We start from the raw sequence: 17,670 nt of genomic DNA on the forward strand, positions 1-17,670 counted from the left end.
TTTCATGGAGTAAGCTGTAGTTTCCCAAACTATGTAATGATTTCGTCTGATATGCAGATTTTTGAATTATTAAGAAATGCATATCAATAGATAATAAACAAATTTAAAATTGCAATAATGCAGCAATGGCATGATGTTAAAGTGTAGCTTTTCAGACATGTCCCACAGCCCACAGCTCACATCATTAATTCCCATAATCACTCACAACAGTGGTAAGACCATTGTGTCCTAAAGCTAATCACAAGAAATCAATGCTGTCTACTTGCTAAATTTCTGTGTTATCCTATTCTGACAAATCCCATTAGAGGAAAGTGTATCTTTTTTAATCTTAATCATTAACAATGACTTATCCCTAATGTGTTGAGTTTGGTACATGATTTTTTTCTCCTTTTTTCTTTTTCCTATTTTTAAAAATTTTTCTGGTGGTTTCTTATGTAGAATCATGGCCTTATGATCTTTAATCAGTATCTCCTTTCACATGATTGTCCTTTTCCTATGCTCTTATAGTGCTTTCATCAACTTGTATTCATTTGTTTTGTTACTGCATGACTCGTAACAGATTGCTTCCCTCTGTTTATTCATTGGTGTGCCGGATGGCATCAGTCTCCTTTCTGGGCCACCTGTAATTCACTGTTCCCCTCATCAGTGAATTGTGTGGATGCAATTTACCAAAAAAAAAACATGGGTGTACATCATCTCATAGATCTCTCCAACTTGGGTGGCTAAGAGCCATTACTTAAGGGTCCTACCAGCCCAGCAATAGCATTAATTCCTATGTATTCTCACCCATTTTGCAGTTCCTCCCTTATTCAATTGACCCTAAGAACCTTCAAAACATGAGAGATGATGTACAGCTGAATGATTCCCCCACCACCCCGCCCCCTCCCCCAAACATCTTTCTTTTTGATATGGCTCGACTCTCATCCATCACCCTTGACTGGTTGTGTGACGGTCAGCTGCTTCCAGCTGCTGCTTGCGGATTTGCGGCGCAAATCCGTCCCACATCGAAAAATTGAAAGAAAATTGATTTGTATATAATAGCTAGCACAAAACTACTAAATAATTTGGATTAACCATTTTGGGCCAAGTGGAAAGTGGGTCCAAAAGTTATTTGAAGCCAGTTTGGGCCCGGCTGTTTCAGGTTGACCACCCGCTATTGGTTCTCGATGGTGACTTGTCCGTCTGACTCACTATCATCATATAACTTGTTACCACACAATCGATAGAATTATTATAAATATGGGATCCTTTCTCCACTAGCCGGTAATAATTGATTTTAAAGAAAAAAAGACCAACTCTATTCTCTTTCGTATAGAACAAAGAGAATATTACGCAATTGCTGAGAAATTCAACTTGTTCTTTATTCAAACTTTATACTCCCACAAAAAAATATCTATATACAGGCTCATTTTGCTAATCACTAACTTAAGCGTCAGAGTATTTGCCAATAAGGTATCCATTACCTCACCTTTCTTCTTTTAAGTATCATTATACAGTCAAAGGACTGTTATCAAGCGACATCACTTTGTATTGTAATTCTATGTTGAAGAAAACACTTGATTATAAACCAAAACGCAAGATAAGATCAACAGTTGTCGGTAAATTTTGAACTGTCCTGATATGTTTGGGATGTTTGTCTGAATATTTAGCTTTTACTTTCCAGGGAAAATTTGAGTAACATTGACTCCATTGCAACAGGGCGGCAAATTAGGTTCTGATACGTTGTGGATTATAGATCAGCGTAGACTCTCCTAGGTGGTGGCTGTTGTGTATGAAGAATATTCTAATGCTTAGATCTATCTATTCAACCTTTAGAATATTCCATTTTCAAAAAAAAAAACCTTTAGAATATTCCCCTGACAACTTCTAAAGTTGCTCAAAATTTTCCACGAATTGAATATTTTTTACTTACTGAAGTGAACGTGATGCAACTTCTTGTGGTTCTAAATATATCTTTTTCTCTTTTTCGTCAGGAAGATTTGGGGAGGGCACTCTTTCTCTACCATCCAAAGTGATATATTCCTTGCTAGCAATCCGAACTTGTGATCTCCAAGTTGGAGTTCTCTGTTTATATTGGGATGCTTGATGTTTAAAGTGGAAACTCATACATCTAATAACTGCAGAATCCATTTAAAGGAACCAGATTTTTCTCCCAGGCTTGGCATGGAACACAGATGCATGATTTTATGCAAAACCCTAATATTTTTTACCTAGGGGTGAAGAACATAGTATTTATGAGAGGTTGTCGGGCAGGAATATTCATCTCCTTGTGCTGTTTAGGTGTGCATCTTTTTCATGCTAAAATGGAAGAGTTTTGGAAGCTTAGGGAAGCACTAGCAGTACACTACTGCATTAATCATTTGTACTCTGGTAGGTCCACAGCCAAGCTGGCAGTGAAGAGTTGTATATAGTCAGCTCTAGCTAATCACATATTCCCCAAAAAACAGGCAAAGTAAGTAAGTGTTATAGTTGGTACTAGATTGCCGAATACGAATGAGCATCAGTGGTTTTGTCTGCACAACTGCCCGGTACACTTCATAATTTGCACATCTTCCTACCAAATGACCATTACTTTCTAAAATTTCCAGAACTTTGCTAAATATAAGTGCCATAATCAGCTAACTAGCTCCATTGATATGAATAGCTAGCTCTATAATTGAACATAACTTTCTCCTTGTGTTTATGGAGTTAGCCTGTCTGTGGTTAGTCTCAATCAGGCCACAGCACTTAGCATTCTTTTAAGCAGAGAGTAGCACTAGAGGAGAAGGAACCATGCACAAATTGTGGTTGTGATGTGAACTTCACCACAAGCAGACACTAATATCAGGCAGAAGTTGCCCTAAAGTGAAAGAAGGTAGGCTGAGAAGGCATTAATGGTGGGCACGGGTGACAAAGGAACTGAAAGTGATGGAATCATTTTGGTGATATTAGTCTCAAGGAGAGAGCTGTGCTTCTGGCCCATGGAAATTGCCGTTTGAATTTTGATTGTACTTTGGAGTCACCGACCATTAGGTATGGGCCATTAGTGTATGCGTATTTCGGGTAACTTATCTAACCATTGTTTGCCCAATTTTAATAATGTTCTGCCCATAAATACAGCCATTGGAGAGCTCTTTTTTTTAATATTATTAAAGGAAAAAAATATTATTTTCGTGATCAGTAATCAATATTACTTTCTCACGTGATTAAATATTAAAACAAAAAATCAATAGCAAGATTTTTTAGAATTCTGTGGAATGTTTATCAAGTGAGAGATTTTAGGAGAAGGAAGAAACGTACATAGGCTTTGGGCTTTAGAGTGGAAAGGTTGTTCTATGAGGTATTGTTTTGGTCAGACTGAGCTTCTTGGGCTGTCAATAATTAATGGGCTCAAAATTGAAAAACATACATGTCAATTTGTTTCAAATTACCAGTACTCTACTCAAAATCCATATAGGCAATGAACAGGAAGCCCAATATAGATTTCCCATGAGCCATACGACACAGAAAAATCAAAAAGTGAAGAAGAGTGGTGACCATCAAGAAAAGGATCTATATTCGATTATTATTATTATTTTCTCTTTTTTTTTTATTAAAATTTTTAGGGTTAAGAAGATGGCTAACTTAGGGGACTATATATGATTTATCTAGATGGCTTGGGAGTTGGAGACACGCCTCTACCTCTTCCTCTTCCTTTTCCTCATCCTCTTTAGTCATTAATCTCATAGTATGGACAAAGCCTTCATTTTGTGTCCCCTTCCAAACGCTCTATGAAACCTTTCCAACTCAATAACAAAATATTTTTTTATTATTATTTAAGGTAATTTATAATATACTTATTTAGTAATTAACTTGTTTAAATATAATTTTAAATATCACAATTTTACTAGATTATTTAATTTAAAAATTTAAAATTAAATGGAAACCAAATCGCAATGCTGATCGGTTCTAACTGGCTCCCTACTGTAAAGTTTGAGTCGGATGTTGGAATTTGACCGGTCTAAATCACGGTCCAAAATGGACCATGGGCAGAGCTATCTTTGTGTGTGTTTGTATGTATGTGGATGAGGCTACTCTAGACTCTAGCTGAGCCCTTTTGGCAAAGCCAGCATCCAACAGTCCTTTCACCGTCCACCACCACCTACTCTTTTCTCCCTCCTGTCCAATAAAACCAAATAACAATTTTATAATACCAAAGAGTAAAAGTCTCTCATAACAAAAATATTTTCTTTTTAAATATATATATATATTCATATAAACTATGTTATTTAAGCCATATAATTAGAATAAATTATAAAAAAAATTTTAAAAAGGAGATAGATGTTTAGGTGCTTCGCAGTGATAGCATGATTGATACGCAATAGTAATTATCTGCATTAACATTATGTAAAGATCAGGCAGCCCCTTGGTGGCACGGATTGAGAGGTGAGAGAATCCAAAATGGGATTGGGACAGCACCAAGAGACAAATATGGGACCGGCGTGTTGGAAACAGAGCCACGTGGGGGCGGAGAGGAGGAGGAGGTGCTGGTGGAGGGGACCAGATCATGGACGAGAAGGAGAAGGGTGGGGTTTACTGTGGAAATGACCACCTTCTCCAATGTGAAATTGGATTGCGACTTTGATTTCGACCCAATTCTTTTGTTTCTCTCGTTGACGTTGTCATCTATAAAATGCATCCCATCTTCTATACTCTCTTTCTCTATTTTGCCCTTTTGCTCCATAATTACATTATGAATTTCATGTACTGTTTTTTTAAAGTAAAATAACTGATTATATTAATGAAATTTTATTAAATAAAAAATATATTATTTTAAATAAGGAGAAAATTATATCTAATAAATTTTCTAATTAAAATATAAAAATTAGAGTGACATAAATTTCATGCACATTTTATCACAGCAAATAATAAATATTTAACTGTTATTTGTGTATTTTCTCTAAAATTAATCTACATTTATTCATTTAATGTTTTGAATTGAGTGGCGTGGGATGGTCTGCTGGCCAGAGTTAGTTCTATTTAATAGTGATTTTTGTTTTAATTATTAGACGGAAAATAATTGATTAAAATTGAATTTATTAATTTTCATTTTGATTTAATTTTTTTAATTAGATCTTTAATTCAATTGATTTTGACTTTTTAATTTAATTTTATATTGATTTGATTGATGGAACATTGATGATATATTTTAGAGTATAATAAATTGCAGGATAATTTAGTAAATTATTGCATTTAATTGAATAAATATACCTTATTAAGTAATGTAAAGTAAATTATTTTTCTTATTATTCATAAAAAAATTAATTTAGTACTAATTTAAAAGTAGTTTCTATAATAAAAAAAATAAATAAAAATATATTATGATTTAATTAAATTTATAGATTAGTCTTTATATTTTTTAGCTTGTTGTAATGTATTTTTTATTCAATTAACAATTTATTTCATTTAATTACATATATTTCAATAATTTAAATACATACAATAAAATAATCATAAAAAATATATAAATAATAATTAAATTATATTTTTATTATAAGAATTAATTCATTAATTTTTAAAACTATAAAAATAAAGAGATATATTGAAGACAGAAATAGGAGGGCATGTTGGTAAGTACAAAGTGACAATGTCCGTCTCTTGAAGGAGCACCCATCTGCTGTACTTGTTATAACCCCATCCATCTTCCCTTCTTCGGAAGGAAGAATCTCTCTCTCTCCCTCCTCAAATTTAACAATTCTCACTCTGTTCTCTCACAGCTTTTCTTCTTGGCCTAAATAATCCATCTCTCTCTGTTACTCAACAATTCTCCTTCTTCTGAGTGATGGGTGTGAGCTGCTGCAGGTGCTCCCACACTTCCCACATCACAGAGATCATCATCACCAGCTTCTTTCGCCACAAACCCTAAAATTATTGTTTAATTTCTTGATTCTGGGTCTTTTTGATTGCTTGCCGACGGCAGTGCTGGCACAGTAAAAAACCTGTTTTAGCTGGAAAAACTTCTATGATTAAAAGCATGGCTACTGGTGGTCGTGTTGCTGGTTGTTCTGGTTCGAATTTTTCTGCTTTGCTCCAAAACCAACGAGGCCCTTGTGCTACTTCTCAGCCTCTTGATCCCTTTTTCCTTACTGGGTCTTCTTCTTCCTTTCTAGGTGCCCTCTTCTACCTCTTTGCACTTCGTTTTGTTCTATGTCTGTTATGTGCTATTATTGCTGCATAATTGAATAAGCCTGGTCAACCTACTTTTTCTATTTTGTGTTGCTCTGATTATGTTAAAAAGTACACATTTTGTCAAAATTGTGGAAATTTTATAATTTAAAGTGTTTATAATTAGAATGGAGAACACAGAGCAGAAGAGGCTAGTATTTCTTTCCACGACTGAATTCAATTCTTGGTTTTTCAATCCTTTATTTATTGAATCTTTAGTTTGTTTCTTTGCTTTTTCACATGGGAGGTTCTTGGATTTTTTATTGACTCTTTATTGTCTTTCCCTGTAATTTGAAGACTGTAGAGTGGCCTTCTGGGCTTAGACATCTCAATTTAGATCAAAAAGTGTTCAATGAGATCTAGCTAATTTACATGTATCTGATCTTCTTGATGTCTGAATTCTTGATTTATGCACGATGTCTCTGTGTAATCAATCAATGTGAGCAAAAAGCATAACCAAATGACCTCTGTTTGAATGGCTCATATAAATGGTTACTAATTTGAAAGTCCAGTGCTTATAATGCTCTAAATATGATTTCTAATCATGATTTGCCATTAATTTAGGCTCAAGATCCATGGTGAGCTTTGAGGATGTTCATCAAGTAAATGGATCAACCCGGCCTTTTTTCCGCACTTTTGATCAAGATGAGAATGGTGATGATGAATTGGATGAGTATTTTCATCAACCTGAAAAGAAAAGAAGACTTTCCGTTGATCAAGTTCATTTTCTTGAAAAAAGTTTTGAGGTTGAGAACAAGCTGGAACCTGAAAGGAAAATCCAGCTTGCAAAGGAACTTGGCCTACAGCCTAGGCAGGTTGCCATATGGTTTCAAAACCGCAGGGCAAGATGGAAGACAAAACAGCTGGAGAAAGATTATGAGGCATTGCACACTAGCTATAACAGCCTTAAGGCTGACTATGATGCACTACTCAAGGAAAAAGATATACTCAAAGCTGAGGTAATCATCAATATTATCCATTTAGAATTCTCAGCTTCTGCTGTAATTTGAGTTTAGCATCCAAACTGAACAAACTTGTGTGATGGTTAAATTATTTTCAGGTTAGTCTCCTCACAGACAAGATGCTTCTCAGAGAGAAGGGAAATTTGGAATTGTCTGATAAAGACACATTATCTCAAGAACCACCCAAAAATCCAATTGGTGATTCAACTTCAGAGGGTGAAGTATCAAAAGTTTCAATTGTGGCTTGTAAGCAGGAAGACATCAGCTCAGCCAAAAGCGATATATTTGATTCAGACAGCCCACATTACACTGATGGGGTTCACTCTTCACTGTTAGAGGCTGGTGATTCTTCATACGTTTTTGAACCAGATCAGTCAGATTTATCCCAAGATGAAGAAGATAATTTAAGCAAGAATCTATTGCCATCATATGTCTTTCCAAAGCTTGAAGATGTTAATTACTCAGAAGCAGCTGCAAGTTTTGAAGATCATGCATTCTGGTGCTGGTCATACTAAGTCAGTCTAGGCATTTGTGTATCTTTGTGGTCTGTCTTCTGGATCAATGGTCGGTGCAAGGGTAATTGCAAATAAATAATAAAATCCAAAGAATGGCACCCAAATCCAAATGGGATTTCTGGGTTTTGCTTGCATATGGAAAGCTGGTATTTACCCCTCTGTAATCTTGATTTTCTAAGGGGTTTTAGAGTTCAATGGAACTTTCATCTACGGCTGTAATTAAATAATGTCTTTTCATTAGTATAAATAAAGCTTGAAATGTTATGCAATCCATGTTTTGATATTTTTAGGGAAGTTTGTTTCATGTTCAAATTTTCTATTGGATTGGAGTTTTCAAATTAAAGTGAGAAATATTGATTTTGTCCCACAAACCAGCAGGAAGAGGAGAATATGTTATCCTTTTGTAAGAAATGAGCTTTGCATGTTCGTGTTGTGACTATGAGTGGGCGAGAATGAAAATTTAGGCAAAATTAACCTATTAAAGTATAAGTTTAATTTTTATTTTTAATATGAGTTTCATAAGTATTTATTTTGAAATATTCAAATATGTTCCAAAACGGATTGTTATTATTTAAATAAAACTTGAATTTGTCTAATATTATATTTTTAATTAATAATCTAGATGATAAAATATTTTCATTAATAATTTTTATTTAAAGATTGTAATAGTCTTATTATATCTAATTATAAACTATCCAAATTCATTATATAAAATTTTAATTAAATTAAATATCCAAAAATAGGTGACTCATTACCTTTTCAAAGAATCAGCAATGGAGAAGCTTTTGAAGGCAAAGCAGTTGCGTGGTGGGCAAAGTTTCGTAAGGAAATGCCCACCATAACTAAAATAAAATGATTAAGATGTTGAAATCACATAAGGCAATTCTGGTGTCCCCAATGTTGACCACAATGATGGCCCCATTTATATTGGATCATCTTACCTTGCCTTGCCTTCATGCAGAACCTCATACTTATCTTTTGCGAATCAATATTTAATTCAACGCAATCACTCTACACTATATCTTCATGTCTTAAATTAACAACTCACTGATACCATAAATTTTATACTATTGCATATATAACAATTTTATTATAATTATTAATTATTTTAAATCATATAAAATTCTATTAATATTTATTTGTAGAATGGTTATATTGATCATTTTTTTTATTTCTATAAAGATAAATGATTAAATAACTTTGATTGCTAAAAAATTAAACTCATAATCCAAGGATGCTTCTATAAAATCAGTAATAACTTCTCACTTGGAAAATGAAGGGGTTGTGCTTTATAGTCTTCTAAACAACTACGTCCAAACTATAGAAGGCTGCTTTTATCTAACGAGTTATTTCGAAAGTTTTAATTATATATATTTTTAAAATATTGAAATTTATTACATATTAAAAAAAATATTTTGATAATTTTTTTAAAAATAAAATTATATTTAAAGTTTTTGCGGAGAAAAAAAGAAAATCTGAGCGTAACTGCCCCTTTACGGTATTCATGAATGGCCATTAGCATAGTTCCAAGTGTCCCGCATTCTGAATGGGGAGTCAACTTTGAACGTCTCCTACCGACCATCTAAAACCCAGAAGGATGGGGTTTCGACAGATTCCATCCACGTGGACGGACAAGATCTATTTAACATCAAAATCCAAAGAACAGCAGCATCCACCCAACCGAGACCAAAAAAGCAATCCGATTTCAGAATCCTCTCTCCTCCCTCGCCATCCATATGGGCCCCACTGGCGTAGACATCAAAGGCAACGTGGAATGTGATCCGTGTTGCTCATTGGTTGGTAGTAAGGGTCAAAAGAAGGGTAGGGCCCCACCCACTGCTGTTAATTCAATATTTTATTTTTAAATATAAAATAAATTTAAAATGTTTTTGTTCTGTTGCGAGTTGCTGAAAGAAAGGGATACAGATAAGCTAAACCTTTGTGAGTAGGTGGGGGCCCAGGTGACAGCGACCGCACATATCCGTCCATAGTTTTCTTTCCACCCCACCCATGATGTCACACGTGTACGTTTCTTTCTCTCTCTGGGCCCAGCTACACGTGCTTTTCAGGTGCTACTTTCTTCTCTTGCACCCACACTACAGCTGATATTTTCCATTTCTCTTTTCCAAAATTCTTCGTATACCAATTAAGAATGTGGGAATATACAGTAATAACTCATTCTAGACTCAAATTATAATTATAATTTATTTAATATCTAAAATTTTAGTAAAAAAAATAAAAATTGGTCATATATCTTATTGATCATATTTTAAATTATACTGAATTTACTCTAAATTTTTATAAATTAATAAAATTATATGAAATTAATTTTAATATTGTATGAAAAATTTGAATAAATTGAAATTTTTTAAATAAATTATAATATTATGATTCATTTGTGTTTAATTAATATAATTTATATAAAAAATATTCATTATTTATGATATATAATTATTTATTATTTATAGCATCATGACTATTAATTTTTTTTTCCTTCCTACATAAATCAATTAATTGCTTTTCTAAATTATTAATTATATTACTCCCCATCTTAAATCAATAAAAAAATATGATATGACCGAGTCCTAATTAATCTATAATATATTTTTCAAGCTTATTAAAGCATCACTTATATAAAAATTAAAAAATAAATTATGAATTTATGTATGTTTTGAGAGATAATGTTTAATGTGAATATTTTATCAATTCAATTATACAGAATGATAAATATGTTTCTCTTCTTGGTCCATGATAGATCTGGTTTTCTTCTGGATCCTTTCTTGTTGGACTCCCTGATGGGTCTCTCCATGTTCTACCTGGTGAAAGGATCTGTAAAATAAGAAAAGATGGTCAGGGGCCTACCGGGGGTGCCCCGGCAGAGGCCCTCCGACGCTCAAGTCAGATTTTATGGCTCAGAGTAGTATATTTAAGCAAGGGTTGCAGATAGAATAAAAATGGTGTCCAGGAAGGAAAATGAAGAAGAAGAGAGCCCCCTGCGTGGCCTTTACCGTGATATATATATCTGTCTCTCTACCACAATGTTAGCTGTCTTCTGCCGCCTAGTTCCGTATGTACGGATGTGTCAGGCGCCTGCTCCATGCGTAACGGCCATTAATTCTCCTCTGATACGTATGATTCTCCTCTGATACGCATGCGGAAGGACCAACCAGCGGGGCATCTTGGTCATTTTCCCCTTTCCGGGCTGGGTTGAATGGTAGGGCTGAAGTTGAGCCTGGTGAGGGCCTGATTACTGGGCCGAGAGGTTTGGGCCGGTTTGATTGAGGAGTCTAGGCGGAGTCCGGTCCTGTGACTGAGCGGGCTGGACCTGGCTCTCGAGGAGAATATTGAAGCTTTCGGATCAGGGACTGTTTTCATGGGTCTGGCCTTTATACCGGGGTGAAGAAATCCAGCGATCATCACAGAATAAATATTCGGCACAGAATAAATATTCGGGTGATACGTATAAAAAATAAATCGATTTGTGATGAAATCATCAATAATAATAATAAGTAAAATCTATTGATGGTAGAGAATCTATATAAATATTTTTATGGATTTAGATTATATGCATTAAATTATAATGATTACATATGATGACATTAGATTAGATGCATATTTGGTGGTTGTGCACTCAGAATGATCAATTTTATAGTGTAAATATGAAGAGTATACTTGTTTTAAAAATATTTCTGCACCAATTTGTCAACATGGAATTCATTAATTTGCATGCCATGGCTTTCAGAGTTATTTTCAATATTATAGTTTTATTTTTTTATACTTGTAATTTATACACCGTCACAACAGCGATAATGCTGGAACTCAGCCGATATCAACTTTTTAATCTTCACAAATCTGTTGAAGGATCAGACACCGACTGACTCAGTAAGTGCATCCTCCTAGAAATTAGGGACAAAGATCTTAACAGCAAGTAAAGAAACAAGGCCTGGTGTTGCGTTTTCTCTTAGAAGGGATTTACATGAGATTATTTTGTTGAATTTTTCATTTTTAAGTGCTGTCTTAAAATAGAAACCAAGTCTTGATACAACAGAAAATGGTCATGTGCAATTGCCAATTTCAGGACATATATGCATGTGGATAAAAATATTTAAAAATAAAATCAGCCCGATTAATCTCTCAAATGATGTCTTCTAAATTTCAAGAAATGGTGAACTATTATGTGGCAATGGCTAAATTTTTTTATGTTGAAACATGGGCCTGGTAAGAAATATGAAACCCAGGAAAGGCAGCAAATCCGGTACCTAAAGGCTAAACATGTGTTCGAAGGGTCAACCACTTCGAATTAGGAGAGAAAGCATTTTCGGATACCCATTTAATTTGATTTATTTCAAATTCATTTATATGTTTATATTCTAAGTGAATAAATTTTGTAAAATTATTTTTCAAAATGTAAACTATTAATAAAATATACAAAATTATTAATTAAAATAAAAAAATAGAGTATAAATAAAATAAAATAAAATTCCGAGTTACAATTGGTATCCAGAAGCCATTTCACTCGAAAACAATGACTAAAAGTTACTATTCCAATTCTCTTGGAGTCCCTTTAAAATAAAACTACTTTATTAATTTTCAAAATGGATTTTGAGTCTAATGGGTTTTATTTCATAAGCGGAATTTAGATTGCTATGGGCCATTCATCAGCCGAGATCATTCAATGATTCAAATAGACACTTATTTTATTTTTTAAAGTCTTGCCAACCCCACTTAGTTGGGTTCAACTAAAAGACCCAACAAATTGCTTCAGGCCCTCCTCCAATCGGAACCCAAACCTGACATTATAAAGAACAAAGCAAAGCCTGAAATGGGAGCCGATTAATGACTTAGATAGCCTCCGTCAACCACAAGGTCATGCCCACTGACTAGCCCAGACTCATCACACGCAAGAAACAACACAGCGTCTGCTACGTTTCTCGCCTTTAATACCACTCCTTTCAAGCTCATGTTCTCCTCATACATGCTCTCTACTTCTTCCACGCTCTTCTCGTAAGCCTGAAGCGTCATCGGCGTCGCAACACCAAACGGTGATACGCAGTTCACTCTAATCCCGTGCACCCCCAGCTGCACGCTCGCCGACTTCACCAGCCCCAACACTGCGTGCTTCGACATGCTATAATCTGTCCGCCTCTTCATGCCTTTGCTAGCCGCCACGCTTGCTGTGCACACTATACTCCCTCTCACGTGATCATTCACCATTGCACGCGCTGCGTACTTTACACACGTGGCCATTCCACGGACGTTGATTGCAAATAAATTGTCAAACGCTGAGAGGTCAAGATCAAGGACAGTCTGATCTGAGTTTGTAACGATCCCAGCATTGCTAAACATTATATCTAGTCTACCGTACTTCAAAACCGTCGATTCCACTAGCGATTTCACTTGATCTTCCTTAGAAACATCGCAGTGTACGTAGCTACACTTGTTTTGTCCAATTGATGCAGCCACTCGCTTCCCTAATTCATCTTGTATATCAGCAATAACCACCATAAGTACACCGTTATCGGCGAAAAGACGAGCGGTGGCCTCGCCAATACCGCTGGCACCACCGGTGACTATCGCTACTTTGCCTGAGAGCTTCTTGGTGTTGGCGGCGGCATTGAACAACTTAGATTCTGCCATAAAAACAGAGGATTATGGCAGCAAGGGACGATGAAAACAAGAAAGGCGGATTTTTCATAAAAAGTAGTGGGCGATATATAGAGAAAAAGTAGTGGATAAGCTGTGATCTAATTTTTCACAGACAGGTGTTGTAGTAATACGTTAAAAGACACGTGAGTTGCATGTGGTTCTCATACTAAAAGTAACACATTCGATTATTTTCAAAAATTTATTATTTAGCTAATATCTATTATTTACCACGTGATTTTAGACGGATGAAGTGTTTAATGGCATTATATGCACGTTTTACTTCATTTAGATTTACCAATTTAAATTATGTGCATAATCTCATGATATGTGTTGAACATTATAAAAAAATATAATATCTATAGATGTTATTTTATTCTCAATTAATATGAAAGTAACTTTCGCACAATTCAATTTTTCTTCAAAAGCATTTTCAAATCTAATATTACTAAACTCGAATAAGATTTAGTTCACTTGGATTACTCTCACATTTTTCTCTTTTTAAAATTTTTTTTTTCATAAAAGACGTTATACATTAATTGACCATTGAAGCGGCTCATCCCGTCAAAGGTCAAATAGCCGAAAGCAATAATCGTTCTATATTAGAACGGCCGAGGACTTGGCAATTCTCGGATAGTTAATACATTGAAGGATTTGGTTATGATAAGGTTTAGAGTTGTGATAAGGTTTAGAGTCATGATAAGGTTTAGAGTCATGATAAAGTTAAAATTATGATAAGATTTAGAATTATGATAAGGTTTAGAGTTAGTTGAGATAATATTTATTATTCATACAATCTGTATCCAACTCAACCACTGGTATATACTATATAAATGTATTCTATACAAAAATACAAAGAATACATAGAATTCTCAATACTATAAATCTTCTATATGCCATAAAGGCTTTACAGCAAATTCTTCTCTTTTCTTTTACATTTTTCTCATATTGTTCTTCCTTCTGTTCATACCAGTAATTGCTAACACTGAGTAATCTCTTATTTCAACTACTATTAGATCCACATCATCTATTTCCAACACTGAGCAATCTCTTGTTTCAACCACTATCGGCTCCACATCATCTATTCCCAATATTCAGATTCCAAACATCACTCAATTTATTACCATTAAACTCACTTCGGCTAATTATTTGCTATGGCATGCACAAATCATGCCTCTTCTTCATGGATACAGATTGGCTTCTCATGTCGATGGTACTGTTATTGCAGCAGATCGGTTTTTATCCACTGGCGAACCAAATCCCACATTTATGGATTGGTTCTGTCACGATCAGATCGTTCGTAGCTGGATCAATTGTTCCGTTTCTGAATCTATTCTTCATCAGATCACTCGTTGCACCACTGCCAAGGATGCCTGGGACAAGCTCACTGTAATCTATTCCGCCGGTGCTAAAACGCGGATTCAGCAGCTGCGTAAACAACTCAAGCATCTGCAATGAGGTAATGATTCTATTGACAATTACATGCGCAAAGCGAAATCGTATTATGATCAGCTTTGTGCATTAGAAGGATCTATTATCGAGGAAAATCTTGTGTGCGATATTTTGGAAGGATTGGGTTCGGATTATCGTCCTTTTACGCATGCTATAGAAGCACGAAATACTCAGATTACTTTTGATGAGTTGTATGCATTACTACTCAGTGAAGAATCCCAATTGAAGTTTGATTCTCTCACTCTTAATTCTGTCGTTCCTACTACCAGGGGCGGAGGGAAGGTACGGCAAGGGGGGCACGTGCAGTACCGGCGACCGAAAAATGCTTTGAAGGGGGATGAAGGTGCCGCAGCGGCGCAGCCGGTGCCCTACCAAAGGGAAGCTCCTGGCTCCGCCACTGCCTACTACTGCTCACTATGCAAATTTTGGGCGAGGCAGTAGAGGGCGTGGCCGTGGTTACCGTGGGCGTGGTGGACAGTCATCATACCAAGGACGCGGTTTTGGGCAGTCTAGTTATGCTTCTGGTCGTGGCACTTCTACTTTAACATGTTTTAATTGCAATAGAACAGGAGATGTTTCAAGACAATGTCCCTCACCTCGCACCAATCCTCAAGCCAATGTAGCCAAAACTCAAACTGAACCTCTTGGACTGTGGACTCCGGTGCAAATTATCATCTAGCAGCTAATCAGGAAACTATAGCTCATCCTATTCCTGTCAATGATGCCACCGCTCTCACAATTGCCAATGGTAAAACACTTCCTATCTTATCTCGTGGTTCTTCAATTACTTCTATTAATGGTCATAATTTTCGTTTGAATGATGTCCTTTATTCACCTGCTATCACTAATAATTTAATGTCAGTTTCTACTTTTACCTCACAAAATAACACTTCAATTGAATTTTTCTCTGACAAATATTTTGTGAAGGATATCCCCACGAATCAGGTATTATACCAAGGCCCGAGTGACAATGGCCTTTATCTCTTTCCTTTGCAACAAGTTTGGTCATTCTCTTCAAAAGCTTTCCTAGCAACAGTTTCCTTATGGCATGAGTGGCTAGGACATGCAAATTTTCGAGTTGTTCATGATGTTCTTAGATCTAATAATATTTTTTTTGTTTCTAGTAATAAATTTCATCATTGTCATGCTTGTAATGTGAGTAAATCACATAAATTACCGTTTGTTAATTCTCTTTATTGTGCTAAACAGTCTCTTGAACTCATTTGTTCTGACGTTTGGGGTTCTGCCCCTGTTGTTTCTGTTGATAGTTTTCGTTATTATGTGATTTTCTATGATCATTTTAGTAAGTATTGCTGGTTATATTTTCTTAAACAAAAATTTGATGTCTTATCTGTCTTTGTTCAATTTCGGTGTTTAGTGGAAAAATATTTTGGATTACCTATCAAAAACTTTCAATTGGATTGGGGAGGAGAATTTCGGTCTTTGTTCAATTACTTGAAACAACATGGGATTTCACAAAGGGTTTCTTGTCCTCACACTCCTGAACAAAATGGATGTGCAGAATGAAAGCATAGACATATTGTTGAGTTAGGCCGATCTCTATTACATCATGCTTCAGTTCCTTACAATTACTGGACCTATGCCTTCAATAATGCTACCTATACAATAAATAGATTGCCCTCTTCATCCAATAACAAACGCACTCCCTATGAAATTTTATTTCATGAGAAACCTACTTATGATGAATTGCGTGTGTTTGGTTCATTGTGTTATCCTTGGTTGAAACCTTATTCATCTCACAAATTTGCTCCTAAGTCTTCTTGTTGTATTTTTCTTGGCTATAGTAAACTTCATAAAGGGCATACTTGTCTTGAAATTTCTTCTGGTCGTCTTTTTATCTCACGCCATGTCTTATTTTTTGAGTAGGAGTTTCCTTTTAAGAAGTTGGATGATAATGGTACTACCTCAGTGGTTGAAGTGAGTCCTACGTCTATTCCATTACCATCCATTCCACCTTTGTCAAATACACAACTTGGTATCCTAGGAGCAGCTCCAAAACGCAACTTACAAACCTCTCCTAGACGTCAAAATGACGCTGCTTCCATTACTCCAGCCCTTATCCAAAACGAAGCCACAACTGACACAAGTCAGGCCCACATATCAAGCCCATCACCTATGCACACCGTATCACTAAATACTAACCAAATCGAGCTGATCAATTTTCGTCATGTTCCTTTGCACGTTAAGACACATTCCATGGTGACTAGACAGCAAACGGGCAAGCTCAAACCGCAAACTCCATGGTCTCCAAAGTTAAATAATGTGACTGCTTCTTTCTCAGTACCTAGTTGCTATACTCAAGCTGTCAAAGATCCAAATTGGCGTGATGCCATGATTCAAGAGCTTAATGCTTTAATTCAAGCTGGAACTTGGGAATTCGTCCCTCGGGACAAGGCACAGAATATAGTTAGTTGTAAATGGGTGTTCAGAGTTAAACAGAAATCTGATGGCAGTATTGATAGATATAAGGCTCGCCTTATTGCTAAAGGATATCATCAACGTCCCAGCATTGATTACTTTGAAACCTTTTCACCAGTTGTCAAACCAACTACTATTCAAATAATTTTGTCATTAGCCGTCTCAAATGGTTGGTTAATAAAACAATTAGATGTTTCTAATGCTTTTCTACATGGAGATTTGGATGATGAAGTTTATATGGAACAGCCTCCAGGTTTCACTGATACATCTAAACCAGATCATGTTTGTCGTCTATGCCGTTCACTATACGGTCTTCGTCAAGCTCCACGTCAGTGGTATAAATGTCTATTCTCAGTCTTAATCAATTAAGGATTTCGAGTCTCTCCTGCCGATTCTTCTCTATTTGGCTATGACAAGAACAATATCAAGTTGTTTATCCTTATGTATGTGGACGATATTATCATGACCCGTACATG

At 35.5% G+C, this 17,670-nt stretch overlaps 2 protein-coding genes across 2 annotated transcripts; one reads left to right on the forward strand and one right to left on the reverse strand.

Moving 5' to 3' along the window:
* Positions 1-5,613: 5,613 nt before the first annotated feature.
* Positions 5,614-7,929, forward strand: LOC110617628 (homeobox-leucine zipper protein HAT5). The gene is made up of 3 exons (XM_021760549.2): positions 5,614-6,128; positions 6,748-7,142; positions 7,244-7,929. Exons 1-3 carry the CDS (start codon positions 5,981-5,983, stop codon positions 7,658-7,660), a joined length of 960 nt encoding a protein of 319 aa, XP_021616241.1. The 5' UTR covers positions 5,614-5,980; the 3' UTR covers positions 7,661-7,929.
* A 4,402-nt stretch (positions 7,930-12,331) lies between these two features.
* On the reverse strand, positions 12,332-13,384 carry LOC110616745 ((-)-isopiperitenol/(-)-carveol dehydrogenase, mitochondrial). The gene has a single exon (XM_021759224.2). It carries the CDS (start codon positions 13,295-13,297, stop codon positions 12,494-12,496), a length of 804 nt encoding a protein of 267 aa, XP_021614916.1. The 5' UTR covers positions 13,298-13,384; the 3' UTR covers positions 12,332-12,493.
* Positions 13,385-17,670: the final 4,286 nt, after the last annotated feature.

The sequence above is a fragment of the Manihot esculenta genome, chromosome 6, assembly GCF_001659605.2.
Source record: "Manihot esculenta cultivar AM560-2 chromosome 6, M.esculenta_v8, whole genome shotgun sequence".
NCBI classification, from domain to species: Eukaryota; Viridiplantae; Streptophyta; class Magnoliopsida; order Malpighiales; family Euphorbiaceae; genus Manihot; species Manihot esculenta.